Source organism: Sardina pilchardus, chromosome 15, assembly GCF_963854185.1.
Source record: "Sardina pilchardus chromosome 15, fSarPil1.1, whole genome shotgun sequence".
NCBI lineage: Eukaryota > Metazoa > Chordata > Actinopteri > Clupeiformes > Clupeidae > Sardina > Sardina pilchardus.
The window spans coordinates 17,970,031-17,993,210 of NC_085008.1; the positions used below are offsets into that span (position 1 = coordinate 17,970,031).

General features: G+C 48.2%; 1 protein-coding gene across 14 annotated transcripts in view; it reads right to left on the minus strand.

Annotated features, from left to right (window-relative positions):
- herc2 (HECT and RLD domain containing E3 ubiquitin protein ligase 2) overlaps positions 1-23,180 on the minus strand; it is an 81,340-nt gene that overhangs the window by 43,352 nt on the left and 14,808 nt on the right. For 7 of the 14 annotated variants that reach the window (XM_062556376.1, XM_062556370.1, XM_062556379.1 and 4 more), the window contains 30 exons: positions 21,982-22,170; positions 21,577-21,728; positions 21,079-21,236; positions 20,335-20,448; positions 19,764-20,027; positions 19,103-19,296; positions 18,214-18,414; positions 16,859-17,087; positions 16,038-16,162; positions 15,162-15,340; positions 14,335-14,519; positions 13,721-13,885; positions 13,246-13,431; positions 12,735-12,905; positions 12,439-12,542; positions 11,750-11,900; positions 10,896-11,110; positions 10,157-10,289; positions 9,885-10,012; positions 9,248-9,443; positions 7,858-7,994; positions 6,261-6,437; positions 5,683-5,819; positions 5,004-5,155; positions 4,210-4,401; positions 2,543-2,730; positions 2,041-2,251; positions 1,300-1,482; positions 747-931; positions 150-297 (listed from right to left, as the gene is read on the minus strand). In XM_062556376.1, coding sequence (XP_062412360.1) covers positions 150-297; positions 747-931; positions 1,300-1,482; positions 2,041-2,251; positions 2,543-2,730; positions 4,210-4,401; positions 5,004-5,155; positions 5,683-5,819; positions 6,261-6,437; positions 7,858-7,994; positions 9,248-9,443; positions 9,885-10,012; positions 10,157-10,289; positions 10,896-11,110; positions 11,750-11,900; positions 12,439-12,542; positions 12,735-12,905; positions 13,246-13,431; positions 13,721-13,885; positions 14,335-14,519; positions 15,162-15,340; positions 16,038-16,162; positions 16,859-17,087; positions 18,214-18,414; positions 19,103-19,296; positions 19,764-20,027; positions 20,335-20,448; positions 21,079-21,236; positions 21,577-21,728; positions 21,982-22,170 — 5,149 coding nt within the window. The remainder of the gene's footprint in view (positions 1-149; positions 298-746; positions 932-1,299; positions 1,483-2,040; positions 2,252-2,542; positions 2,731-4,209; positions 4,402-5,003; positions 5,156-5,682; positions 5,820-6,260; positions 6,438-7,857; positions 7,995-9,247; positions 9,444-9,884; positions 10,013-10,156; positions 10,290-10,895; positions 11,111-11,749; positions 11,901-12,438; positions 12,543-12,734; positions 12,906-13,245; positions 13,432-13,720; positions 13,886-14,334; positions 14,520-15,161; positions 15,341-16,037; positions 16,163-16,858; positions 17,088-18,213; positions 18,415-19,102; positions 19,297-19,763; positions 20,028-20,334; positions 20,449-21,078; positions 21,237-21,576; positions 21,729-21,981; positions 22,171-23,180) is intronic. The other 7 variants (XM_062556377.1, XM_062556372.1, XM_062556380.1 and 4 more) reach the window with 5 other exon arrangements.

Below are 23,180 nucleotides of genomic sequence, written 5' to 3' on the forward strand. Positions count from 1 at the left end.
AATGAGGAAGAGGAAGGTGATGGACTACTCAATAAACGCACAATAATGAACATGCAGATGTGAGTGTACAGTCTAACTTAGGAGGAATAGATGTGAATCTATTCTATCTCTGGAAGAGAGCAGGTGTGAGTGTCCTGAGTGTCCTGTACCTCTGAGGAGGGGCAGGTCGGAGGAGCAGGTGCTGAGCAGGCTGCCCAGGAAGCCGAAGAGCTTCTCCACCAGGAACTTCATGTCGTGCGAGCGCTCCATCTTATCCCAGGACGGCAGCACCGCCTGCAGCAGTCTCAGTGCCAGGATCTAATGACCAGGACACAAGCAAAAGGATATATCATCAGAGTGAAACGATGCAAGCTAAATCAACTACTTCACCAGCTGGCCCTAACTGGATGCATTAAACATGTCTGTGAATACAGTGCAAATGTAATTGCACGGCTACACTCTTAGAAAAACAGGTGCTATATATAACCAAAAATGGTTCTATTGCATACAGTACTTCATATATGGCACCCCTAAATGGTTCTTTAACACATTTTGAAGGATCCATCAAAGGAACCCCTAAGGGTTCTTCAATTCTTCTTATTCTTTATTAGGTTCTATATGACACCCCTAGTGTATTAGCTGCTCTGGAGTGAATAAACACCTCATTGTTTCTCAGTGTTCAGTGTTTCAGGCCCTAGATGCATGTCTGATGCTAGCAGTCTTCTACAGCTGTAGTGTATGAGTGTGACCAGCAGGTGGCGCCCCACCTGTCTCTGGAGGGTGACGGCGGTGAAGGACTGGTGGCCCTCCACGATGCGGATGAGCAGGCCGATCCAGGCCGAGGTGCTGAGGGTGGAGCACATGTTGGGCGTCAGGGCGATGCTGCGGATGAAGCCCAGCGTGCACCAGTTGCGGTGCTGCTCCCGCCACACCAGACGCTGCGATGGACAGCCTGCAGGAGCGTGGGGGGGGGGGTGTCAGCACACTGGCCAGTTAGTTACGCAATTCAGAATCGTAGTATCACTGGTCAATTCCGTTTAATTGTATTGATTGATGCCAATTGACTTTGTCTAGAGTTGATTACAGGTTTGGCTTTTGTTAAAAAGCGTATAAAAAGCGTATAAAAGTCTTTAGTGTATAAAAATCCATGGCTTGGTATGGCTTTCATTAACATCTTTCAACACTTCTGGTTTCCAAAAGCTGCTCATTTGACCTGGGAGCTGTAACATGTTGAACTACCAGACCCACTGCAGTACAAACTATCCGACCGAGAATAGACAGACACACTCAGTCTAACCGCTAGCTAGTGCGGTCTCGTACCGGTCTTGTCGTTGACGCCACTGTCCACCAGCATGCGCAGCAGGCCGCAGAGGGTGCGCGTGGCCTCCGTCTGCATGACCTCGGCGTGGATGCCCGCCGACAGCGCCAGCGTCTTGAGCAGGTTGACCGTGCTGGTCAGCAGCATGGCCGTCGGGTGGGCGCTCTCGTTGTCCCCGTCGCCCTCTGACGGAGGAGCAGGACAAGCACAGGTCAGTGTAACGCAGTAATACTAGTACTACAGGTATTCATGAGGAAAAGCAGAGCTTCAGAACCTGAGAGGCAAAACATTTCAGTTTCAGAATGCACAGGTCCAATCGTGATTTAGATAGATTCTGATGATCCTACATGCATTGATCCTAAATATTTGATCCTAAGGGAAAATTAGCTTTTTTAAAGCTGAAATGAGGTCATCAATTTAAATAACGTTCATCAAATCAATGTAAATTTCATAAGTGTAGCATAGTTTTGGTTTTAGGAGTGGTGCTGATTCTGATGTCATCAATTTAAGTAACTCTCATCAAATCAGTGTAAAGCTTTTCATAAATGTAGCATAGTTTTTGGCTTTAGGAGTGGTGCTGATTCTGAAGTAGCGCCAAAGATCATAGGACGCTAAGCGCAGCGCTCTACGTATAATCTTTGGTAGCGCTGAGCTAGTGCTAAAGCCTGCTGAGGGGTGTCTGCTCTCTGAGTCTGCTCTGTGGGGTGGAGTGGAGAGCTGGAGGGGAGTGGAGTAGAGTTTACTGCGGTGCTGATGCAGACCGGTGTCGTCCTCCGTGTCTGAGTCCTCGGTGGTGGGCTGGGTGGCGGGCGGCGGCTCGGCCAGCTTCAGGTCGTACTTGCCCTCCTTGCCCATGCGGTACGAGTTGGTGCTGCTGGTGTCCCACTGGACGCGGATCCAGCCGTCCTCGCCGAGCTCGCCGATCACGCGCCCCAGACCGGGAGGGGGCCCGTCCTGATGCACAGGACACACACACACACACACACACAAAATTAACAAAACACACGCACACAAATCAATCCCAGAAACACTTATCCACCCACCCACACAATGAGTGAGCTCAATGTTTCCTCTGTATATTGTCTATAAATATTTCCCACTTATGCTATCTGACCTTTAAATAATTCCAAATAATTTAAGTCTGACTGCAGTTGCCATAATAAATATTTCCCTTCACACCCAACCCCCCACGCGCACACACACACACACACACACACACACACACACACACTACTGCCCACATACCTGGTCTCCCCACTTCCAGTCCTGGCCCCTCATGACCCTGGTGCCGATCTTCATCATGGCGGCCAGCTCGGGGCCGGAGACGGGCAGAGGTGTGGGGGTGGCCTCCTTGCGGGACTCCTCCAGCACCGTGGCCGAGCCCCCGTGGGCCCCCGCACACATCTCCTCCTCCGCACTGTCCGTGCTGGGCCCTGTGGCACACACACACACACGGTCATCAGACACACACGGTCATCAGATATACTGTACACACACCAGCATGATTGGACACAACACTAGGAGCTCAGAGGCAGTCGGCAAATAAACAGTGTGCTTGTCTGTGGGAAAGTAGTGAACTTAAAGGAGTCCTAGAATTCAAAACCACATTCACCTTGTTCCTGTTGAATTTAGGCTGCGAGCAGTGTCCAAAGGACAACACCAAAGACTTTACCGCGTCCCCCGCCTGCTTTCGTATGCAAATTGAGAAATAGAAACAGCCGTGTTGAAATGCTCCAATCTGAACAGAGCTCAGATAACACGTAATAGGCGCCCATCCCCCTTTAGATACACCCCCTCTCATTTGCATACCTTCGATTAATAATTCTTGTTAAACTGCTCTTACGATGCTAGTATCTAGATATGTGGTCTATGGCAGAGACGTTGTAATGCTAGCGTTATTACAGCTAACTTTGGATAGTTACTATACTAAGAAATGTACTGATAAAACTTACCAATCTAACACATTCATTCTGTTGGGGAATCTGCTGCACTTCATTTTCGTCAGAACCTTCTTCTGACTCGGTTTATACATGTACGGCTATATTCCTTATTTAAATCCATTGTTGATAGCTTAATCAAAGACTTTGGCTTTATTTACCAGCAGTAAACGTAGTTTCACTTTGCTCTAGCTTCAGACCGGTGGATTGAGCCAATCAACTTTCAGGACATATCGGCCAATAGACCAATCAGCGCGCATCTCATTTGAATATTCATGAACTTGCTGAGTGGGCGGGAAAAACAAAGTGTTTCATTGCAAGGCTTATTTATGACCTTGTATTAGGCGATCTAGCAGTGCTCCTGGGGCGTTTTCAGCCCCACAAATTTACATATGACATTATTTAGGCTCAAAGATCAATTTGTAATGGTCAAAAAATGCGTTCTATGACTCCTTTAATGGTAGAGATTTAGAGATTGTAAAGAGATGTGACTTCCACACTAGGATTTATTGTTGACACACACACACACACACTTCAAATGAACATGTACTGTACATGTAGAAATGAAGTGGTGTGTTCGTTCAGGGCAATTAACTACTCATGTGTTCTTCAAATCAACATTATGATCAGTAACACAAGACAAGAAAGAGTTTCTGTAGTGGACAGAGTGGTGTGCTATGTGCTATATAGACTGTGGCTGTGTTTAATTTCACATACTGTACTTACAATACCTAATATGAGTAATAATATTATGATGCGAATGTGTTCAAATGTGCATACTTCTGTACCTACAATATCTAATTCTCATATTATTACTCATATTAGGTATTGTAAGTACAGAAGTGTGCGAATTTGAATTTATTCACAATACCTAATATGAGTTTGTGAATTAGAACACAGTCTATGTGTGACTGAGCTGTGAGCCGTGTCCACCAATAGTGTGGTGTGCCGGCGCGGCGGCGGCGGCGGACTGACCAATGAGGCGCAGGACGCTCTGGGTGAGCGCCAGCATGCCGGAGTTGAGCAGCAGGCTGAGGCTGTTGGCGCCGTGCTTCAGCGTGAGCATGTGCAGCATGGACAGCAGGAAGCGGGCCTGCGGGATGGTGCCCAGGCTTGGTCCCGCCGGGTTCTCGTTGGTGATGGTCTGCAGGGGCACCGGCTGCACGCCTGTCGGGTCAGAACCAGTTTAGAGACGCAGCACGGGAAAACAACTGTACGCCTATCTGAGATATTACAATAAAGGTCGATGCTGAATACCAAGTTTCAATTCAATCTATTTTATTGTCACTTATGCAATGTGCAGTCATATATCTCAATAAAAAGATGTGATGTGATGTGATAAGGAACCCTGGTCTGTAGCCATTCTCATGTTCAGTGCTTCCAGGCTCTCATAATTGTCAGGATGATTAATATAAGAGAGTGTCCTGTCCTATGGTGCAGCCTACTGTGAATGAGGAGGTGAAACGCTGCACAGGACCACCCACATGTTTATCTGAGCTGTTACTATAGAAGCCATTGATATGTCATTCACTTTGTGCAGTCATTACATCTGATTCACTTCTGTACATGTTCTTTATATATGCGTTCAATATATTTTACTGTTATTAATACAATTTGCAGTATATGTCAACAAAAAGACTGGACTGTAGCCTTTCGTACCGTCAGTGCTCCAAAAACTCTCATGATTGTCAGATTGCTCTTGGCAGAGTGTTCTATGGTGCAGCCGAAATGAGGAGGTGAAATTCAGGAGCGACTATAAAGCCACTTACCCAGCTCTTTAAACTTGACACTGGCCTCGAGTAGGATGTTCCGGATGTTGTGAATGGCCCAGGCGTACAGCTTGCCAAAGGTGACCTCTAACAGCATGCGGTTGAAGGGAGGGATCAGGTCCACGTCCTTCAGACAGTCGGCCAGAGGCTCCCTGCGGCGGCAGCGTCGCATAACACAGCAAGCAGCACAATCAGCAGTCGCTCTCACTTACAGCCATGCACAACTACTTCTACCGTTACAACAACACTCTTACACGCTAAAGCAAACAACAGACATGTTCGATGACGGTGGGAATTGTCACATGGGATTAAGGTTTCAACAGGCAGCTTCTTCCCCTTCCCTGCTCTGAAGGCCTCAACAGACGACTCATCCATAAATTAACGACTGACAAGAACCATCTCTAGATTAAATGACTTTTTGTAAATGTATCCACAAATGCCAGGCACTGCTTCCGTGCATTAAAATGATAGATTTACCCGACGTTTATAAATTCACTTTTTCATAATTTCAACAATCAAACTATTAGAAAAATTGAACCGACTCTTTTCCTAGCATGGAAAGATATTGCCCTGTGGCAATATTGCCATCTTTTATAAAAATGTAATTACACTGTAATTATTCACTTGTGACTTATTACATAGCACTTGACTAAAGTGGGTCTCCACTGAGCGAACTCACCCAATATTGGTCCCTTCTGGGATGACCCTCTGCCAGCCGCAGAGCATGGCGTACTGGACAGAGGGCAGCAGGAAGCTCTTGGACGCCAGCTTCAGCATGGTGTCGATGCCCTCCAGCCGCACCTCCGCCCGCTCCAGCTGTGGACAAACACCAGTGTTACACACACACACACACACACACACACACACACACACACACACACACATGCATGCATGCAATTCTGAAACCAAACAAACAAAGTCTGATAGGGGATTATGTCTGAATTGAAGTACCTATGGATTTAGCATAGTGCTAGACTACAGTAAATACTATTCATTGAAGTTTTCTTTTATATTATATTAGTGTAGGACTAATTTTGATCCATGTAAGGGAAACCAACCCTATATATTTGTAGGTGTTCATATGCGCAAGAGATATGCACAGTTGGTTGTGTCTGGAATATATATATACACGAGTGTGTGTGTGTCTCTCATTTGTGTGTGTGTGTGTGTGTGTGTGTGTGTGTGTGTGTGTGTGTGTGTGTGTGTGTCATTTATGTGAGGTATGTGATAATGTGCGTGTGTGTTTGTATGAGTCACCTGTTTGAGGAGGCACTTCCTCATCTTCTCCACGTCCAGCGGCTCCTCCTTGAGGGAGAACTCCACGATGGTGCCCATGAGGCTGGACTGGGACGGGCAGCCGTGGATGCTGTGCTTCAGCCAGCGGTACTTCTGCACGCTCGCCACCGTGCTCAGCAGAGGCTGCCACTTGTCCTGCTGACACACACACACACACACACACACACACACACACACACACACACACACACACACACACACACACACACACACACACACACACACACACACACACACACACACACACACACACACACACACACACACACACACACACACACACACACACACACACACACACACACACACACACACACACACACACACACACACACACACACACACACACACACACAAACGGTATTCAAGCACAGAAGAAAACCACAACATGCCATTACTTGACATTTCATGTTCATTCACCTCACTTAATTGTCTTTATTCAAACGTACAGGCAAAGTATACAGCTCAGCTAGTTCAGTCTTGTTTGCCAATCAGCCTATGGCTTTAACATTGTTGGCACCCTAAGCTACCAGTTGGTGGGACCAAAGTGTGCGGTTTTACTTGTGTTTAAGGCAGACCATCTCAGCTAAACTTTAGTTTATAAGTTTATATTATAAGCCTTAAATGACCCCCTTTCTCATCACAGCGAAAACTTTGCGGCTGACAGTTTGGTGGATAAACAAATAGCGAACAAATACTGGCAGTCTATTCTAAAGAGCAGCGTGGGTCAAAACACTCAGGCTGAGTCTGTGTGAGACTCCCGTCTCTGAAAAGAGGGCTTTCTGTGCCCAGACACGTCGAGTGGCCGTTGGCATTACAAGTGCCATGCTTTATTAATGCCCTGCTCCAGTTGGGCAGAGCCACGAGCACCCTGGAGACGTGTCGAGCAGAGAGCCAGTCGTAAAACATGCAGCGCTGCCTAACGGGACGTTGAGTACCATCAACAGACATCATAACAACAGTGCTGGGCACATGATGAAGAATCTGATCTCCCCTCAGCCAGAACAGTGATTGTGAAACACAGTGGCGGTTTTAGGTACGGGCGAGCCGGGCGGTCGCCCGGGGCGGCATCTTGTATGGGGCGGCACGAGCGCTTAACCCTATGAGCCCGACTGACGCAAAGTGCGTCAAAAAACACTCATGGGGGCGCTCGTGGAGGATCTCGTCTGGGGAGTAATTCAGTCTAGAACCGCCACTGGTGAAACATCAGATGCATGGTCAGGTCATGTCATATGTATGTGATCATGCCATCTCAACACAGAGGACCACATAAACACACTTCAAATATACATGTGTGCAATGTACTGTATAGATATGTTGTATGTATGGACAAACACTGGAACTACTACAGTCCCTTTGGTTAGTCATATAAGGGTGTCACTGAGGAACAAAGAGAGGGGGGAATGTACAGAAACGGCAAGACTGACAGAGAGAGAGAGAAAAAAAGTTACAATGACAGAAAGAAAGAAAAATCTAGTTGAAGAGAGAAAATCTATGTGTGTGTGTGTGTGTGTGTGTGTGTGTGTGTGTGTGTGTGTGTGTGTGTGTGTGTGTGTACCTTGGGGGACTTGGCGGTGGCGTGTTTCTTGTCTGTGGCGGGCGTGGGGCTGATGGGTACTGACAGCTCCTCCTCGTTGGTCCCCTCGATCTCCAGCTTCACCTCCTCCATGTCCGCCGACTCCGACTTCTTAGGCACTGCCAGGGATGAAAGCAATGCACCATCAAACACACACACACACACAAACACACACACACACGTCTCAGGAGTTGATATCAGGCAGTATGAAAGCCCCTTGGATCTCGGTATGCAAATCGACAAATAAAACAACTCTGCTAGAAAATGCAGAATATTCTAGCAAAGCTTGAACAAGCTGTGTATTACAGGGTGCCATCTAGGGTCAGATGTGAAATTACACTGAAGAAAATGTATATTTTAAAAACTACAAATCCATATTTTCTAAAAGGCTTAAGTGTTGCGTGCGTGGTGGGTGGGTGGATGTTTGCATGCGTGGTGGACGATGTGCGGGATTCTCTTTTCGGGTTTAACTGGGTAACCTATTCCGACGCACCTGTCCCCACAAAAGAGGTGCGTAAAAGCGTTTTGTAAACCCTCTATAGTATAATCATTTATATCACCATTGATATACTTATTAATACCAACCATCATGACTTACAGTTATACTAACACACTCTATTTCTCTTCCCTTTCCCCTATACCTCACCTGTGAGGTAAACCATTACCAGCCATCAACCATCTCTGTGCCTGTCCCTCATCACACCTGAAGTCACATCCCTCTGACTGCCCTACCATCGCCATTGCCATCGCCATCCCTATGACTGCCCTACCATCGCCTGCTATGGTTCCCTGCCCGAATCTTTGGCCCACGCATCCTAGCGACCCATCACTTTCCGAAATAACTAATGGATTACTAATGGACAATTTATTCCCTACACTGGACTATTTGAACTTTCATTGTCATTGTAACTTTCAAACTACAAATTACTTTACTGTAACTGACCCCAAGCAGATGGGTTGGGCCCTTGAGTCGTGGATCTGTCTGAGGTTTCTTCCTATATGTATATCCAATTCTAGGGAGTTTTTCCTTGCCCCTGTTACTCATGGGCTCTCTTTGAATGTTTAACACTCTGTAAAGTGCCATGAGACATGTGTAATGTTAAATTAAATTGAAAATTGAAATTTACAAAAAAAGGTTTTCCACAATCATAATTTTTTTTTTTTTTTTTTTTTTTTAAGCTTCAGGGGAACTTTTTCAACACAGAGAACCAGTTGGTAACAGGAGCAGGAACTCCATGCAAAACACAGAGAACCAGTTGGTAGGAAACAGGAACTCTATGCAAAACACAGTTACAAAACTTAAGTCCAGTCAGGACTTAAGTCCAGTCAGACGGTCGCGTGGTCATCAGAGCCGGTACGGTACGGTACGTACCTCTCTTTTTCCGCCGGTCCCTGATCAGCCTCTGGGCGATACTCTTCCATCGGGGCTGCGAGCCGAGCAGCTTGAGCTTGGACATGATGGACAGGTCGTTGCTGACCGCCGGGCGCAACTCGTTGAAGAGGAAGCGGAGGCGCTCGATGACCGGCGCGCACACCTCCTTGTAGGAACGGCCCTGCTCCTGGTGCGTCTGTCGCACAAACGGGAGAGGTCAAAGTGCAAAGGTGAAGGGTCAGGGCAAGGGCCATATGGTTGGGGCTAAGCTGACATTAGACATACTTCTGGAGGCACAACGAAAGGTGATACTAAACTAACAGAGGTCCACAGACAGGGGGCACGAGCTCATGGTGTGGTCAGTAGGAATGCTACTGGTCTCTAAAGATTATGATTAGTTAGGCTGATGAGCATCTGGGAGTTCTGTAGAAATATGCAAAACATCTATGCTATAAAACCTAAGGGATCATGACAAGACAGGTTTTCTAAATAATTCTCTCATGAGGCTTCACAGACACACACACACACACACACACACACACACACACACACACACACACACACACACACACACACACACACACACACACACACACACACACACACACACACACACACACACACACACACTTGTTACCTTGATCAGTGAGCACTTGGCCTGGTACACCATCCGACACACATCAATCACTGATCGGGGAACGGACCTCATCTTCCCCTGATCCACGACCAAGGCACATTGATTGACAAGTGAGAGTGCGACGTGACCTGCAAGAGGAAACAAATCACTTATAGATCACTAAATGATAAGAGAGTTCATTTAACACTCATTTATCACTCATCTTGCTGTTTCTTACTGGTAGTTGATTAGAGCTGTGTGTGTGTGTGTGTGTGTGTGTGTGTGTGTCTCACCGAGGTCGTGATGCTTGAGCAGGCAGCAGAGCAGCAGGCGTCCCACCTCCTCGACGGGGTGCTCCGGGGGGAAGGTGATGGGTGTGATGAGGTGGCACTGCTTACAACAGCGCTCGATTTGGCACAGGAAGTCCTGCAGCAGCAGCAGCAGCATGCACAATTTAGAGAACCATTTACAAAACACTTAACTGCATACACTCATATATCATTAGTATTCACACACTAATCAGACAAAAATGGCAATTAAGCTACTTGTTACAGTATATACTGCTAGTATACACAAATGACGTGGCAAATTAAAATGGTAGCAGAAAAATCTTACAATCTTAATAATTCTCATATGGGCTTGTGAGGACTGAACTCTGAACAGACACTCAGGGAACGGAAAGCAGTCAGTTTGAGCCAAGTTTCAAATTACCCTTGAAGTGACTTCATTTGTAAACTTGAAGCTCTTTGATTAGTGTTCCTTCCTCCAAAATGCTCTTAGTCCTCCCCCCACCCAGCCCCCTCTCTCCTATCGTCTTGGCCAGCAGTGCCGTACTGTATATTAACACTCTGGGCCAAATTGCACAGTGACCTTGGAGCTACTTCATTAGAGTTCCATTGTCTGACTGCTACACGTCCGTTCTCTCCCCATCTCCACCACCACCACCACCACCACCACCATCTCCACCATCTCCACCACCACCACCGCCCCCCTCTCCCCCCCCCCCCCGTGTGCTGGGCCGTGCGGCCGTACCTTCACAGTGTGGTCCTGGGTGTTGTTGTCGGCGATGGCCTGGAGGAAGGGCTGCGCGTGGTCGCTGAGCGTGATGCGGCCGGAGTAGAGCTTGGCCTTGTCGGGCGTGGTGGTCCCCGGGGAGCTGCAGTGGTCCTCGTCCTTCTCCTCGTTGTAGTTGTAGTGGATCTGACTGGTCTGCAGACCACCGGAGAAGATGGACGACTGGAGCCATTCTGGAATAGCACGGAAATAAAAAATTAACAAACACATACCGGTATATCAAAACAAAAAACAAAGAAACAAAATAAAACACAAACACACTTGAAGCACAAAAGCACAATTAAGATATAAATCTAAAAAGAGTAACGATCAGGGTAGTATAGCACAAAGCTGAAATTCTTTACCAAGTAAGGCATTGCCTATTACAAGTTGCTGCGTCATTTATGAATTCCTTCATTCTGGAATTCCTTCATATGGTATGCAAATCTTCCCCAAACAGGGCTGGCGCTTCAAACACGCTAACTAAACATTCCATTCCATAATTGAGATGAATGAAATCTGGACAAAATTCTGTCCTACAAAAAATCTGTCAGCCATACAAAAACGTCACGCTCATTGCTCGTCACTGGAGCTTGGCACTGAGCTAAAGCGTGGATTGATGTGGCTGCCAGGAAGCCCGATTCATTAACATCCTTCATCTCACTATCACAGAGTGCTCTGCACTGATCTAATGCTGTGAAGGAGGTTCAGAGGAAAGCTACTGTAGGTGTTTCAACCCGCCGATCCCTGATCTAACCCTCCCAGAGTGCTTTGTACCAGTCCAAAGTTATGAAGGGGGTCATTTGAGGGACAGGGCGAGAGTATGGACTCACTGGCACATTCGATCTCCATGGGGGAGAGGCAGGTGCTCATGGCCAGGTAGGAGGCGTGCAGGCCCAGCAGCAGCCCCAGGTTCCGCTCCGTGTCGATCAGCGGCGAGGACAGGCTGCTCAGGTCCGGCGTGGTCACCGTCTCCTGGTTGGGCTGGAGCAAGGGGAAGGGGAAGGGGAGTTATGGTAGTGGACTGAGGTGGCCTCAAAACACAACATGAAATGTACTGCACAACTGCTTACAGACAGCAGCAGACTGGTAAATTCACTGAACACGGAGTGAAAAGAATTCTGGAAAACCTCATTGAACACCTGGGGATCTACTTGAGGTTAAAGTGAAAGTTAAGTATTGTCTTTTGGGGGATGATCTTATGATCTTCACTGTCAACCAACCATTAGCTTTTTTTTATCTACTGAAATGAAGAGAATGAGTATGTATTAGCACATCAAAAGTCTTCCCTAAACTTTCTCAAGGACTCATATTTGGGACAATCAGTTGTTGTACAATTAGGTGTGGCCCCCTGGGGGGGGGGTCCATTTATATCACAATGAAACTAAATCATCCCAGGAGGGCTCACGCATAATGAGCAACGATGCACCATCAGGGTAAAAATAGTCTTTGAGAACTGTCAGGTGGAAGACAACCTGACATGATCAAACACACACACACACACACACACACACACACACACCTCCATGTACTGGCCAACACAGAAAGCCTGCATGGACTCCCTGGTGTCTTCAAACTGCAGGGCTGCCTCTAGAGCCACCACGGGGTCTTCACCTGCGAACTGGGCTGTGAGAAGAAGAACACAGGGCTATCAACACGGATCCTGAAGAGTGACTAATCACTGAGCACACATGATGAGAGGAACAGCAGAAATGAATGCTTTCCATTTAATGAAGCTCAGATTTCCCCTCAGTGCTGCTGAGGGACTATTTTCAGAGTTTTAAACCTGATATGTTCGGGACTTCCTGAAAAGCCTACCGAGGATGCTGTTGCCAGTTAGAGACTGGGCCTGGAAGTCCTTGATGTCGTACACCTTGCCCTCGATAACGGTCCAGAAGCCTCCGTCTTTGTTGTGGTTCTCTAGGTCCGCCTTGCGGATGAGGGACACCTCCTCGTTGTTCCTGGAACTCGCCCCATTGAAGAAAGACCCTGAATCCAAAACATGAAATATGAGTGCAAGTCATGATGAAAGTACTGACAGACTCTTCCTGTGGCTAAATACCAGTACTTCATCTGAATCGGAGAGATAAATCCAACCCTTAGAAGTAAGCCCATGAGCTTTTCCTGTCATGTGAGCGTATCCACTGGGGAACGGAGAAGATGAAAAGAGGGTCTGCAGGCTAGCAAATAACAGGATGTCTTTCTCGCTCTTTCCCCCCCCTCCTCACTACCTCTATCTCTTTTCTATCTCTTCACTTGTATCACCATCTCCTTCGCTCTTGATCTCCACCCCCAGCGACCCCTTGACCGTCCCACCCTGCCAGCGTACCCATGAGTCCCGGCCAGGCCAGGTCCTCGTTGTCGTCCCTCTGGTGCCCGGGCGCCAGGTGGTTGAAGCGGTCCAGGTGCTCCAGCAGGCCGGCGAGCAGCGGGATGGAGCCCGTCTCCTGCATGAGCCCCGCGTCGCGCGTCAGCAGCAGCACAATGGACACCACCAGCTCCGGCAGCAGCACCCCTGCAGGACAGGAGGTAGTATTGCGGTCAAGAGCTCTACGAACACAAGTGCAGGGGCTCACAGGTACACCAGAAAATGACGCAAGACAACTGCAACATCCTGCACTTGTGCATACAAAGATACCATCAAGCACAACATATATGTATACATTTCAGCATGGGTGTGCAATGCCTGTGCGTTTGTGATTAACTTTGTACTAATGTACAGAGATGTAAGCATCTACGTGTAATCTATGATGGAGGTACACAAATAACGTGTACATCGTCGCATGTCGGCATGCGTGCATTACCTGTGAGGTCTCCCTCGATGACGTGGGACACCTCGGCGAAGTGGCGGTGGCTGTTGAAGGCGATGCTGGTGGCCACGGGCAGGATGTCCCCGATGTGAGTGCAGAGCAGAGCGATGTACTTCTTCAGCAGAGAGCCCACGCCCAAGATCTCAGAGTCCGTCAGGGCTGAGGGAGAGCGACAGAGAGCGAGAGAGAGCGAGAGAGAGCAAAAGAGAGAGAGAGAGAGAGAGCGCAGACGTCACATGGCAGTTTTGACCGCAAGATCTCCAGTGCGGCTTCTAGGAGGCTTTCAAATCACCTTAAATTAGCCCAATAACTCTACCCCCATGTACCCCTTAGAGTATTGATGTATATGTAGTCAGTGAGGATTACAACTTCCTTAATAAAAAATTAAAATGAAAGCGCTGAACATCTTTCAAATAGCCCTCCCTTCATTCACTCTTTCTGATTGTAAGAGAACAGATGTAGCAGCCAAACAGTGAGGAGAAGCTAAGCTTTTGGTCAGCACTGGGCAGCATATGCTCAGTCAGGCCCACGCTGAGGCTCTGGGGGGGGGAAGTGATGCGTGCGATGCGTGCGATGCGTGCGCGCGCAGACCGCCGCCGGACACTCACTGTATCCGCCCACGCCGGTGCTGCCGCTGACCCCCACGTAGAGCTTGCAGACGAGCAGCCTCTGGAAGCGCAGCAGCAGGTCCAGGGACGCCGAGCGCTCCTTGCTCACATGCTCCGTGTCCTGGCAGTTGGAGATCCGCCGCGCCACCTCCTTCAGCCGCGCTATGGTCTGCGAGGCAATGTTCCTGCAGCACACACACACACACACACACACACACACACAGACACACACACAGACACACACACAGACACACACACAGACACACACACGAAAAATTAGCCAATTGGGATCAGGACTTAATGCCACGCATAGGGGCGTAAAAGCAATGGGGATTTCTGTTCAAAACTGTGATTAATTGCTGTAAAATTGTCTATATTAAAATCTTAAACGGTCCACGTCAATCTCGGCACAGTGCCTGGGAACTTTCAGTCCTGCATGAAGACTCAAGCACAGTGCTTCTTTGATGGGAAAAGAAAAAAAACTATTTCTGAAAAAACTTGCAGAGCGCATGTGAGTGATGCAACAAGTCAACCAGTTTCTGTACAGTCAGATAATCTCGAGCGTAAAATCAATATTATACGCCAAGACAGACTCACTAGCAATAAATAACAAACAAACCAACAAACAAATAAATCATATTTATTTTCATCATATAGATGAGTGCAACTCAAAGTGCTTCTCATCAGGAAATGTTAACTGAATCCTACTCCCAAGAGACTATCTGGGACAGGTTGTCACCAGTCCAGAAATAATGCCCTGTCTATCCACACTCGGGGCAGATCCCCTTCCCTCCCATCCCATCCCGTGGGGGGGTAAATTTAGCCACCTGAGTAATTGCTGGACCAGCTGCACCAGGGGCAGGCTCTGCTTGCTGGCCGACTCGTAGATGCCCGTGTTGATGAGGTCCTTGTCCAGGGTGGTGCGGCAGCGGTGCATGGTGGAGGCGTTGGCCTCCTGCTCGTCAATCTCCTTCTCCTTCTGTTCCTCTTTCTTCGCCTCAATGTCCTGCGGAGAGACAGAGAGAGCGAGAGAGAGAGAGAGGAGAGGAGAGAAAAGAGAGAGAGAGATAGAGAGAAGAGAGAGAGAAAGAGAGAAGAGAGCAAGAGAGAGAAAGAGAGAGAAAGAGAGAGGAGAGAGAGAGAGAGAAAGAGAGAAGAGAGAGAGAGAGAGAGGAGAGAGGGATAGAGAGAAGAGAGAGAGAGAGAAAGAGAGAGAGAAAGAGAGAGAGAAAGAGAGAAGAGAGAAAGAGAGAGGAGAGAGAGAGAGAGAGAAAGAGAGAAGAGAGAGAGAGAGAGATCAGCATGTCAACTCAACCGGGTAAAGAAGTGCTGCAAGACATGTGCAACATCCTACGCTTGAATTGATACACATGCAATTCAGCATGTGGAAATGAAGGTTCTGTGACACAGGACGAGGAACATTCCAAAAGCCTAAAAGACTACTACAGGTACTATTCTTCATGGTGGAAGAGTGCTAAGAGAACATGAATGTGGATATGGTTCTGATGGACACACGGTTACAGGACCAAGAGGCTTCATGAGGCCTTGGCCCTTGACATGTTGTCAGTGGGGTGCTGAATAGTACAGCTGAGCCTTAACCCATGGAGAGCATCTGAGCTCTGGGCTTCTCTGAAGAGCTGCTTCTGTCTACTGTCAGAGGAGGGTTGTGACCGGAGGAGGCTGTAGGTGACTGTCCCACTGACCTGGATCTCAGCGGTGATGGCCGCGTTGAGCGCGGACTCGAGACCCCCGTCCGCCATCAGGCTGCTGACCAGCAGGTCGATCATGAACCGCCGGCCGGGACTCACACTCATCTCGTTCCCTGACACTGGACACACACACACACATACATCAATTTGTATTCTTTGCTCGTCATGCGCAGTAATGTCCTCATTTATCATTCAAGAAGTGCATAAGGAATGGGTCAGTGTGTAAAATCAAAGTTGTGCATGCCGTGCCAGACTACAGGAGCAGCGGGAGTGTGTGGTGGCTAGAGAGGTAGAATAAGCACACTGACACCAAAATGTGGAAGACAGAAGAGGAATTCAAAGAGCAGACATTATGTTTCTCCAAGCTGGAGGCACCATGTTTGGTTCCGATTACAGAGCCAAGATTACGGGCATCATACAGTAGTTATATAGAGCACAAATATGCTGGACAGACAGCTAGAATGTGAGGAGCGATTTGCTATATTTCAGTATATAATCAATGGGATTAGAACTGGCGACTGCTCCTTTATGGAACACAACAACATGGATTCTGATTCTATGGCCCTTAGCACCTTATCAGCACCAGTTCCACTACACCGTCAATGACAGACCCAATGCATGTCCACTTCAGGCTCTAATTGTGCTGCTGGTGCTTATTTTTTATTGAATTGCCATTGTTGTTTATCAGTGGTATTACCTACCTAACTATTGTGTTGCTTTCATTTGTATGACACTTTGGACAAAAGCATCTGCCAAATCCCATAGCCATAACCACAGCTATAACCCATAGCTATAACCATAACCGTAACACTGACCTGCACTGGGCAGCAGAGAGGACAGTGCGCGGGCCCGCTCCTCGGCGGTGGGCAGCAGCACCGACCAGCCGCTCTGCAGCACGGCCTGCGCGGCCGCCTGCACCGAGTTGAGCACGCCGGCGTTGCTGGCCAGCGTCACCACCGTCTGCTTGAGGTTGTTGAGCAGCCCGCTGCCCAGCCCCAGCCCCAGCTCCTCAGGGTCCACCTGGTTACTGATGGCCGCATGGAGCTGCAGAGACACACGCAGGGAGGGGAGAGAAGAGCGAAGGGGGAGGGGGGGAAGAGAGAAAAGATAAAAGCAGGGAGGGAGAGTGGGAGTGAGAGAGAGCAAGAGAGAGGGAGGGAGGAATAGAGAGAAGCGAAGGGGGGAGAGAGAGAGAGAAGATGCGAGGAGGGAGGTAGAGTGAGTGGTAGAGAGAGTGATTGAGGAAGAGAGAGGTAGAGAGGAAGAACAAAGAATGGGTAGAACAAATATGGGTATAGAGAGAGGGAGGAAGAGAGAAAAGATGCAAGGAGGAAAGGAGAGTGGGAGAGAGAGAGAGAAGATGTGAGGAGGGAGGAGAGTGAGTGAGTGAGAGAGAGGAGCAAGGAGAGGTAGAACAAAGAATGGGTAGAGAGAGCGAGTGGAAGAATGAAAGGAAAGAATGGAGAGAGGAAGAGGAGGAGGAGAACAGAGAGGGAGACGGAGAACACACACATTAAGATTCATTTGGCATCATCACAAACACAGAGTTGACATCTTCCAGGCAGTGGCATGCAGCATAACGTTCTTATTCCCCATTCCTCGTGCCAAAATAAATATCACGATACTGCCATGGAAAGTCAACCTCTGTCTGGTATTCGCGAGGAATGCAAGGCGTCTAAATATAGCACCAGAAGCCATCTTTGTGCGATTCAAAGGAAATTATCCCATCTCTAATCTTTCCAGAGCATTTTCTAGTGTGGCAATGCTGTGTTTGCGAGTGATGTGTGGTTCATGTGTTCTGTCGGTCATCACGCAATTCTTGTGTGTGTGTGTGTGTGTGTGTGTGTGTGTGTGTGTGTGTGTATGTGGTTCATGTGTTCTGTCAGTCATCACGCAATTCTTGTGTGTGTGTGTGTGTGTGTGTGTATGTATGTGTATGTGTATGGGTCATGTGTTCTGTCGGTCATCACGCAATTCTCGTGTGTGTGTGTGTGTGTGGTTCATGTGTTCTGTCAGTCATCACGCAATTCTTGTGTGTGTGTGTGTGTGTGTGTGTGTGTGTGTATGTATGTGTATGTGTATGGCTCATGTGTACTGTCGGTCATCACGCAATTCTCGTGTGTGTGTGTGTGTGTGTGTGTGTGTGTGTGTGTGTGTGTGTGTTCCTCACCTGTAGGCGTAGCAGGTTGAGAGTGGCCACCACCATGCACTCCTTCTCCTGCGGCGGGGGCCAGTCGGAGCTGCCGTCCATGCCCTCGCTCACCTGGCGCAGCAGCAGGTCCAGCTGCTCAAAGGTCATCGGGCACACGTCCACCACGAAGGGCACGCGCAGACCCACGGACCACTCCGAGCAGGACGACCACGCAAAGCTCTGAACACACACACACACACACACACACACACACACACACACACACACTATTACTTCTCCTCACGTGACAGTTCTAAACAATCAACTTCAATTTCAATTTTCATTGATTTACTTGAGTGTACATATTTCATATGAACAATTATAATGACACTGAAGGCATTGTGCTATACTCAAAAGCATTCAATGAAAATGAGATGATTATTATCATTAGATAAGCTTATCATTAGATGGCAAAACACCCAGAGTTTAGTTATTCATAAAGTCAGTTATCCATTTTCCTAAGTCAACAAAACACAGATGAAGGACGAAGCCTGCTTGACGCCCCCAAGGAAATGCTGATGAAGGCACAAAAGTTGCTTTGTTGGTGATTTTGTTTTTGTTGCTTTTTTTGGACGTTCAGGCTTCTGGTAGAACACATGGTACACGTGGAGGAAGGCCGTTGCGGATCCTGGGTACAACATGTGGCGCATTTGCAACTGCCACCGGCCAACGGCGCCTTGTGGCTGTGTGTGTCCTGCCGCATGTTAAATAGGCTTGGTGGCAGATCAGCTTAGATCAGATAACTTGGTGGACACTGACACTGTGGGAAATCCCCTTCCTACAGCACAATGGATTTAATACCGCTCCTGTGCGTATCTGAATACCCTGCGTGGTAACCAAAAAGGCGAGTGGGCCAGGTGAGGCGTACCTGTCCGGGCCCGCAGGCGATGCACACGATGTGTTTGGCGTTGAGGCCGGGCAGGGCCTTGGGCTGCTTCTTGTTGGAGAAGAGCGTGTCAAAGTGCTGCAGCTTGTCGTTGCTGCCCCAGCTGTGCACCTCGCCGTCCTCGGTGAGCGCCAGGCAGTGGGTGGAGCCCACCGCGATGTCCACCACCTTTTTACCTGTGAACACACCGGCACGGGGGGACCAAGGTTACGCACAGGACACAACACCTGGCAGAAAAGCACACCTGCTTGATTCAATGCAGGGGATTGAAATGACACCAGCAATCAACCGTTTCAGCTAACCAACACTGTACACTGACACTTACCATTTCTCTTAATGTGAATGTGGGTTAATGTGAACTAATGAAAATCATCAAAATGTGCACCCTAACACACTGTCCAAGCATAGACAATACTATATAATGTTGTATGGGCAGATAGATAGATAGATACATAGATAGATAGATAGATATATAGATAGATAGATACTTTATTGATCCCCAAGGGGAAATTCAAGGTCCTAGCAGCTTAAGACACCACACACAACATACAATACAATGTAAACAGGAAAATACAAAGCAAATCAACAAATCAACCAATCAAATCAAATCAAATCAAGCAATTGAGAGCAAGGGTGGTGTTACTTGTAAGCTGACCCTGTAGACTGTCCAGCAGTTTTGGGTAGCGGACGTGCTCGTCGGTGCCGTGGCCCAGCCTCTGGTTGTCTCCCTTGCCCCAGGTGTACACCTGGCCGTCTTTGGTGAGGGCCACGGAGAACTGGCTGCCGCAGCACACCTTCACGATGTCCAGGTCCTGGAGCTTCTCCACCAGCTTGGGCGTCTTGCAGCCGTCGCTCCCGCCGCGGCCCAGCTTCCCGTAGTCGCCGTCCCCCCATGACCACACCTGGCCTGCGGTCACACAACCAGGAAGAGGAGTCAGACCAGAGATACTCAAAAAAACGTTTACCTGGTTTTACACAACTAAAATCGATTAACTTCTACATTTCATCTAATCAATGACCAAAAACATAGGGTAACGAACGTGACATTTCAATTACAATGTTTCACGTTTTCTACCATTTATTATTCGGTAACATCATACAAACTTGTTTTCTAGAACTCCTCCTGGAATAGTCTCATGGCCTAGAGCCAGACCTCCATATTTATAGCGTAAGGATTCCCTCGTGTGTGAGGGGTGATGGCGGTGTTTGTTTACCGTTCTCCGTCACACAGAGAGTCTGTGCGTCCCCGCTGCCACAGGCCACGTCCAGCACCTTCAGGCCCTTGAGTGCGGTCACCAGCATGGGGGTGGTCTGGTCCTCACTGGAGCCTGCGGGCAGATGGACCAGAGCGGTCAGAACCTGAAGACCTCAATGCAGACTGGCCCCCAATCTCAATCTCAGTCTCATCCATACTCTCATTGTGTCTGGCCTAAGTCCTTAGTTTTAATGCATTACTGTGTTGGTTGGATTCAACAAAGTCAAAAGTCAAGAAGGACCCCGTGGTCCTTTCCGGATCCCACCCCGACCCTCTCTCCCATTCACTTCCTGTCATTCTCCACACTAAAAGGCATAAAAAGCCCCAAAAATACTTTTTTTTTAAAAAGTCAAGAAGGACAAGGTGCTGCGCAGCAGAGAAACCCAATCTCCTGCTCCTAGATCGAGGCTGCAGGGTTCTTAATTCACTTTGGGAGCTGAGCGGGAAGAGCGCCTCCGCTGGTTTCTCGCGCTAACTCGGTATCGGTGTGATTGATTATAGGTAACAGGTGTGCTGGCGCTCTACTGAAACACAACCTGCAGGAGGACGGGCGACGTTCGCTTCGAGCAGACAAATAATTTGTCTAGCATTGATCCTATGATATGTGTATCTAAAAAAAAAGTATTGATATTTAAATGCATTTGCATTTTGTGTATGTGTGTGTGTGTGTGTGTGTGTGTGCGTTCGTGCGTGTGTTACCCACCATGGCCCAAGCGGCCGTAGTTGCCGCGGCCCCATGTGTACAGCTCTCCATCGGCGGTGATGGCGGCGCTGTAAGTGCTTCCACAGGCGACGTGCACCACGTGCTTCCCTGCAGGCTTGCCTGCAAACGCCGCGATCATGGTGGGCTCCTCCAGGTACCTGTAGCACCAGGTGAGACATTACACACATCGGACTCGTGTACCACACCAGCAACCCAGCTATGCCATTTCATGTCAACGATGACAGCAAATTTTCTTAATAGAGATAATAAACAATTTATAACAAGTGATCGTGATGTCATGTTGAGTCATGTCAGTTGTCAGAGTCGATTACGCACGCCATCTTGACTACAAGGTGGATTACGCACCCGACTGCATCCATTATGAGATACAACAATGGATAGATGGTCACAAAAAGGCAGTGATCTGACATCAATTCATCCTACTGCACAAAATGGCCACTGGGCATGAAGGAAGCTAAGTGAGCAAGTGGGTCGTACGTGTTGTCTCCGTGGCCCAGACGCCCTCCGTCTCCACAGCCCCAGGAGAAGACCTCGCCGTTGGCCGACAGGGCCAGGTAGTGTAGGCCGTCTGGGTGGCCAGCCAGCTTCACGATCTTCCGCGATGACAAGGCGTGAACTAGGATGGGAGCCTATGGGGTAAACGCAATACACTCAGCATCCAATAACACACAATCAAACAGGGTCATTCCTAACAGTAGGCCGGAGCGGTCCACGCGGCATAACAGGAAACATGAATGTCTTTGTAAAGAAGGATGGGGGGGGGCAATATGAACTACCTATGGTGGATAGTAGATACAGTGATGACAACATACACGTTTCCAATGATTGTGATCAATGTAGTGCCTGATATGAAGGATCACCCTCCTACCAGGATTAACTTACCAGGGTGGTGCTCTTGTAGTTCTGGGTGTAGACGGCCCCGGTGCTGGACAGGATGAGGAAGCCCTTCTCGGAGCAGACGATCTGACTCACCCCCAGGTTGGACAGGGCCTTGCATTGGATAGGGCCGTTCACGTTGGCATAGGGCTTCCAGCCCAGCAGGCCCCAGCCGATCACCTCCTGAAGGGTGCCCTACAGAGACAAACAGCACGGTAGAACACTCATCAGATCACAACAGTAGGTATCCAATAAATCAGTACACCACCACCACAGTCATTTCCTGTGTATTAGCCACATTGTGTATAAGCCGCAGAACACTGTTTGAGGCAAGCTAAAAGAAACAAAACTATACCAATACCATTTTAACTACCCACGTGTATCAACCTCATAGCTGAAGAAATTGTACAAAATCAATTGGGAAATTACGGTAATAATGACTATTCATGGGTTTCATCAGGTCCCTTTCCACAGGTGTATTCTAAGTGCTTGATTTCATACACCTGTGGCAAGGGAGCCATGAATACAAATACATGAAATGTTGTCATAGCAATGGAATTGTTTTAGACATAATTTTAACATCTTCACATATACCACACAGATTGATGCAGAGAGTGATTATATTTGGTTAATGCCGTCTCAGACTGAACATGCAATGCTGGGTAACTGTGACTGGAGGGGATATGGGGTCTATTTAGGACATTTCGTTGACAAGTAAGGACAAGACATGAAATCTACAATGAATTTTATATTTGGAGCGTTTGGTCAACAACAAGCAAGGACAAGACGTGAAATCCACTCTGACTGAATAGTAGGAGTCCTCTTCCTGAGACATGAGGAAAAATCTCGGAGACAAGCCCCTTTGATACCCCCTGTTATTTCAGGCCTGGTTCCTGTAACATCATAGCCGGAGGGGGGGGGGGGTAAGCATTCGCTGCCCATTTATAAAGTGGAGAGCGGCTTGAATGGCTGGCTGGCGGGCTGGCTGGGAAGAATGAATTCTTTATGGGCCAGACTCCCCAGTGGGAGCAGTTATCAAAAGCTTTCAGGGGAGGTCAGCACAGGCCACTGTTGCCTTACGTAACACACTCCATCAAACATGCCCTCCAAAACCATCACAATAAAAGTCCCAAGGTGCTGTACAGCCCCTTATTGAGATGGACTGGCAAAGTCAAATGTGCCAAAATGTGTATCCATGATAGCAA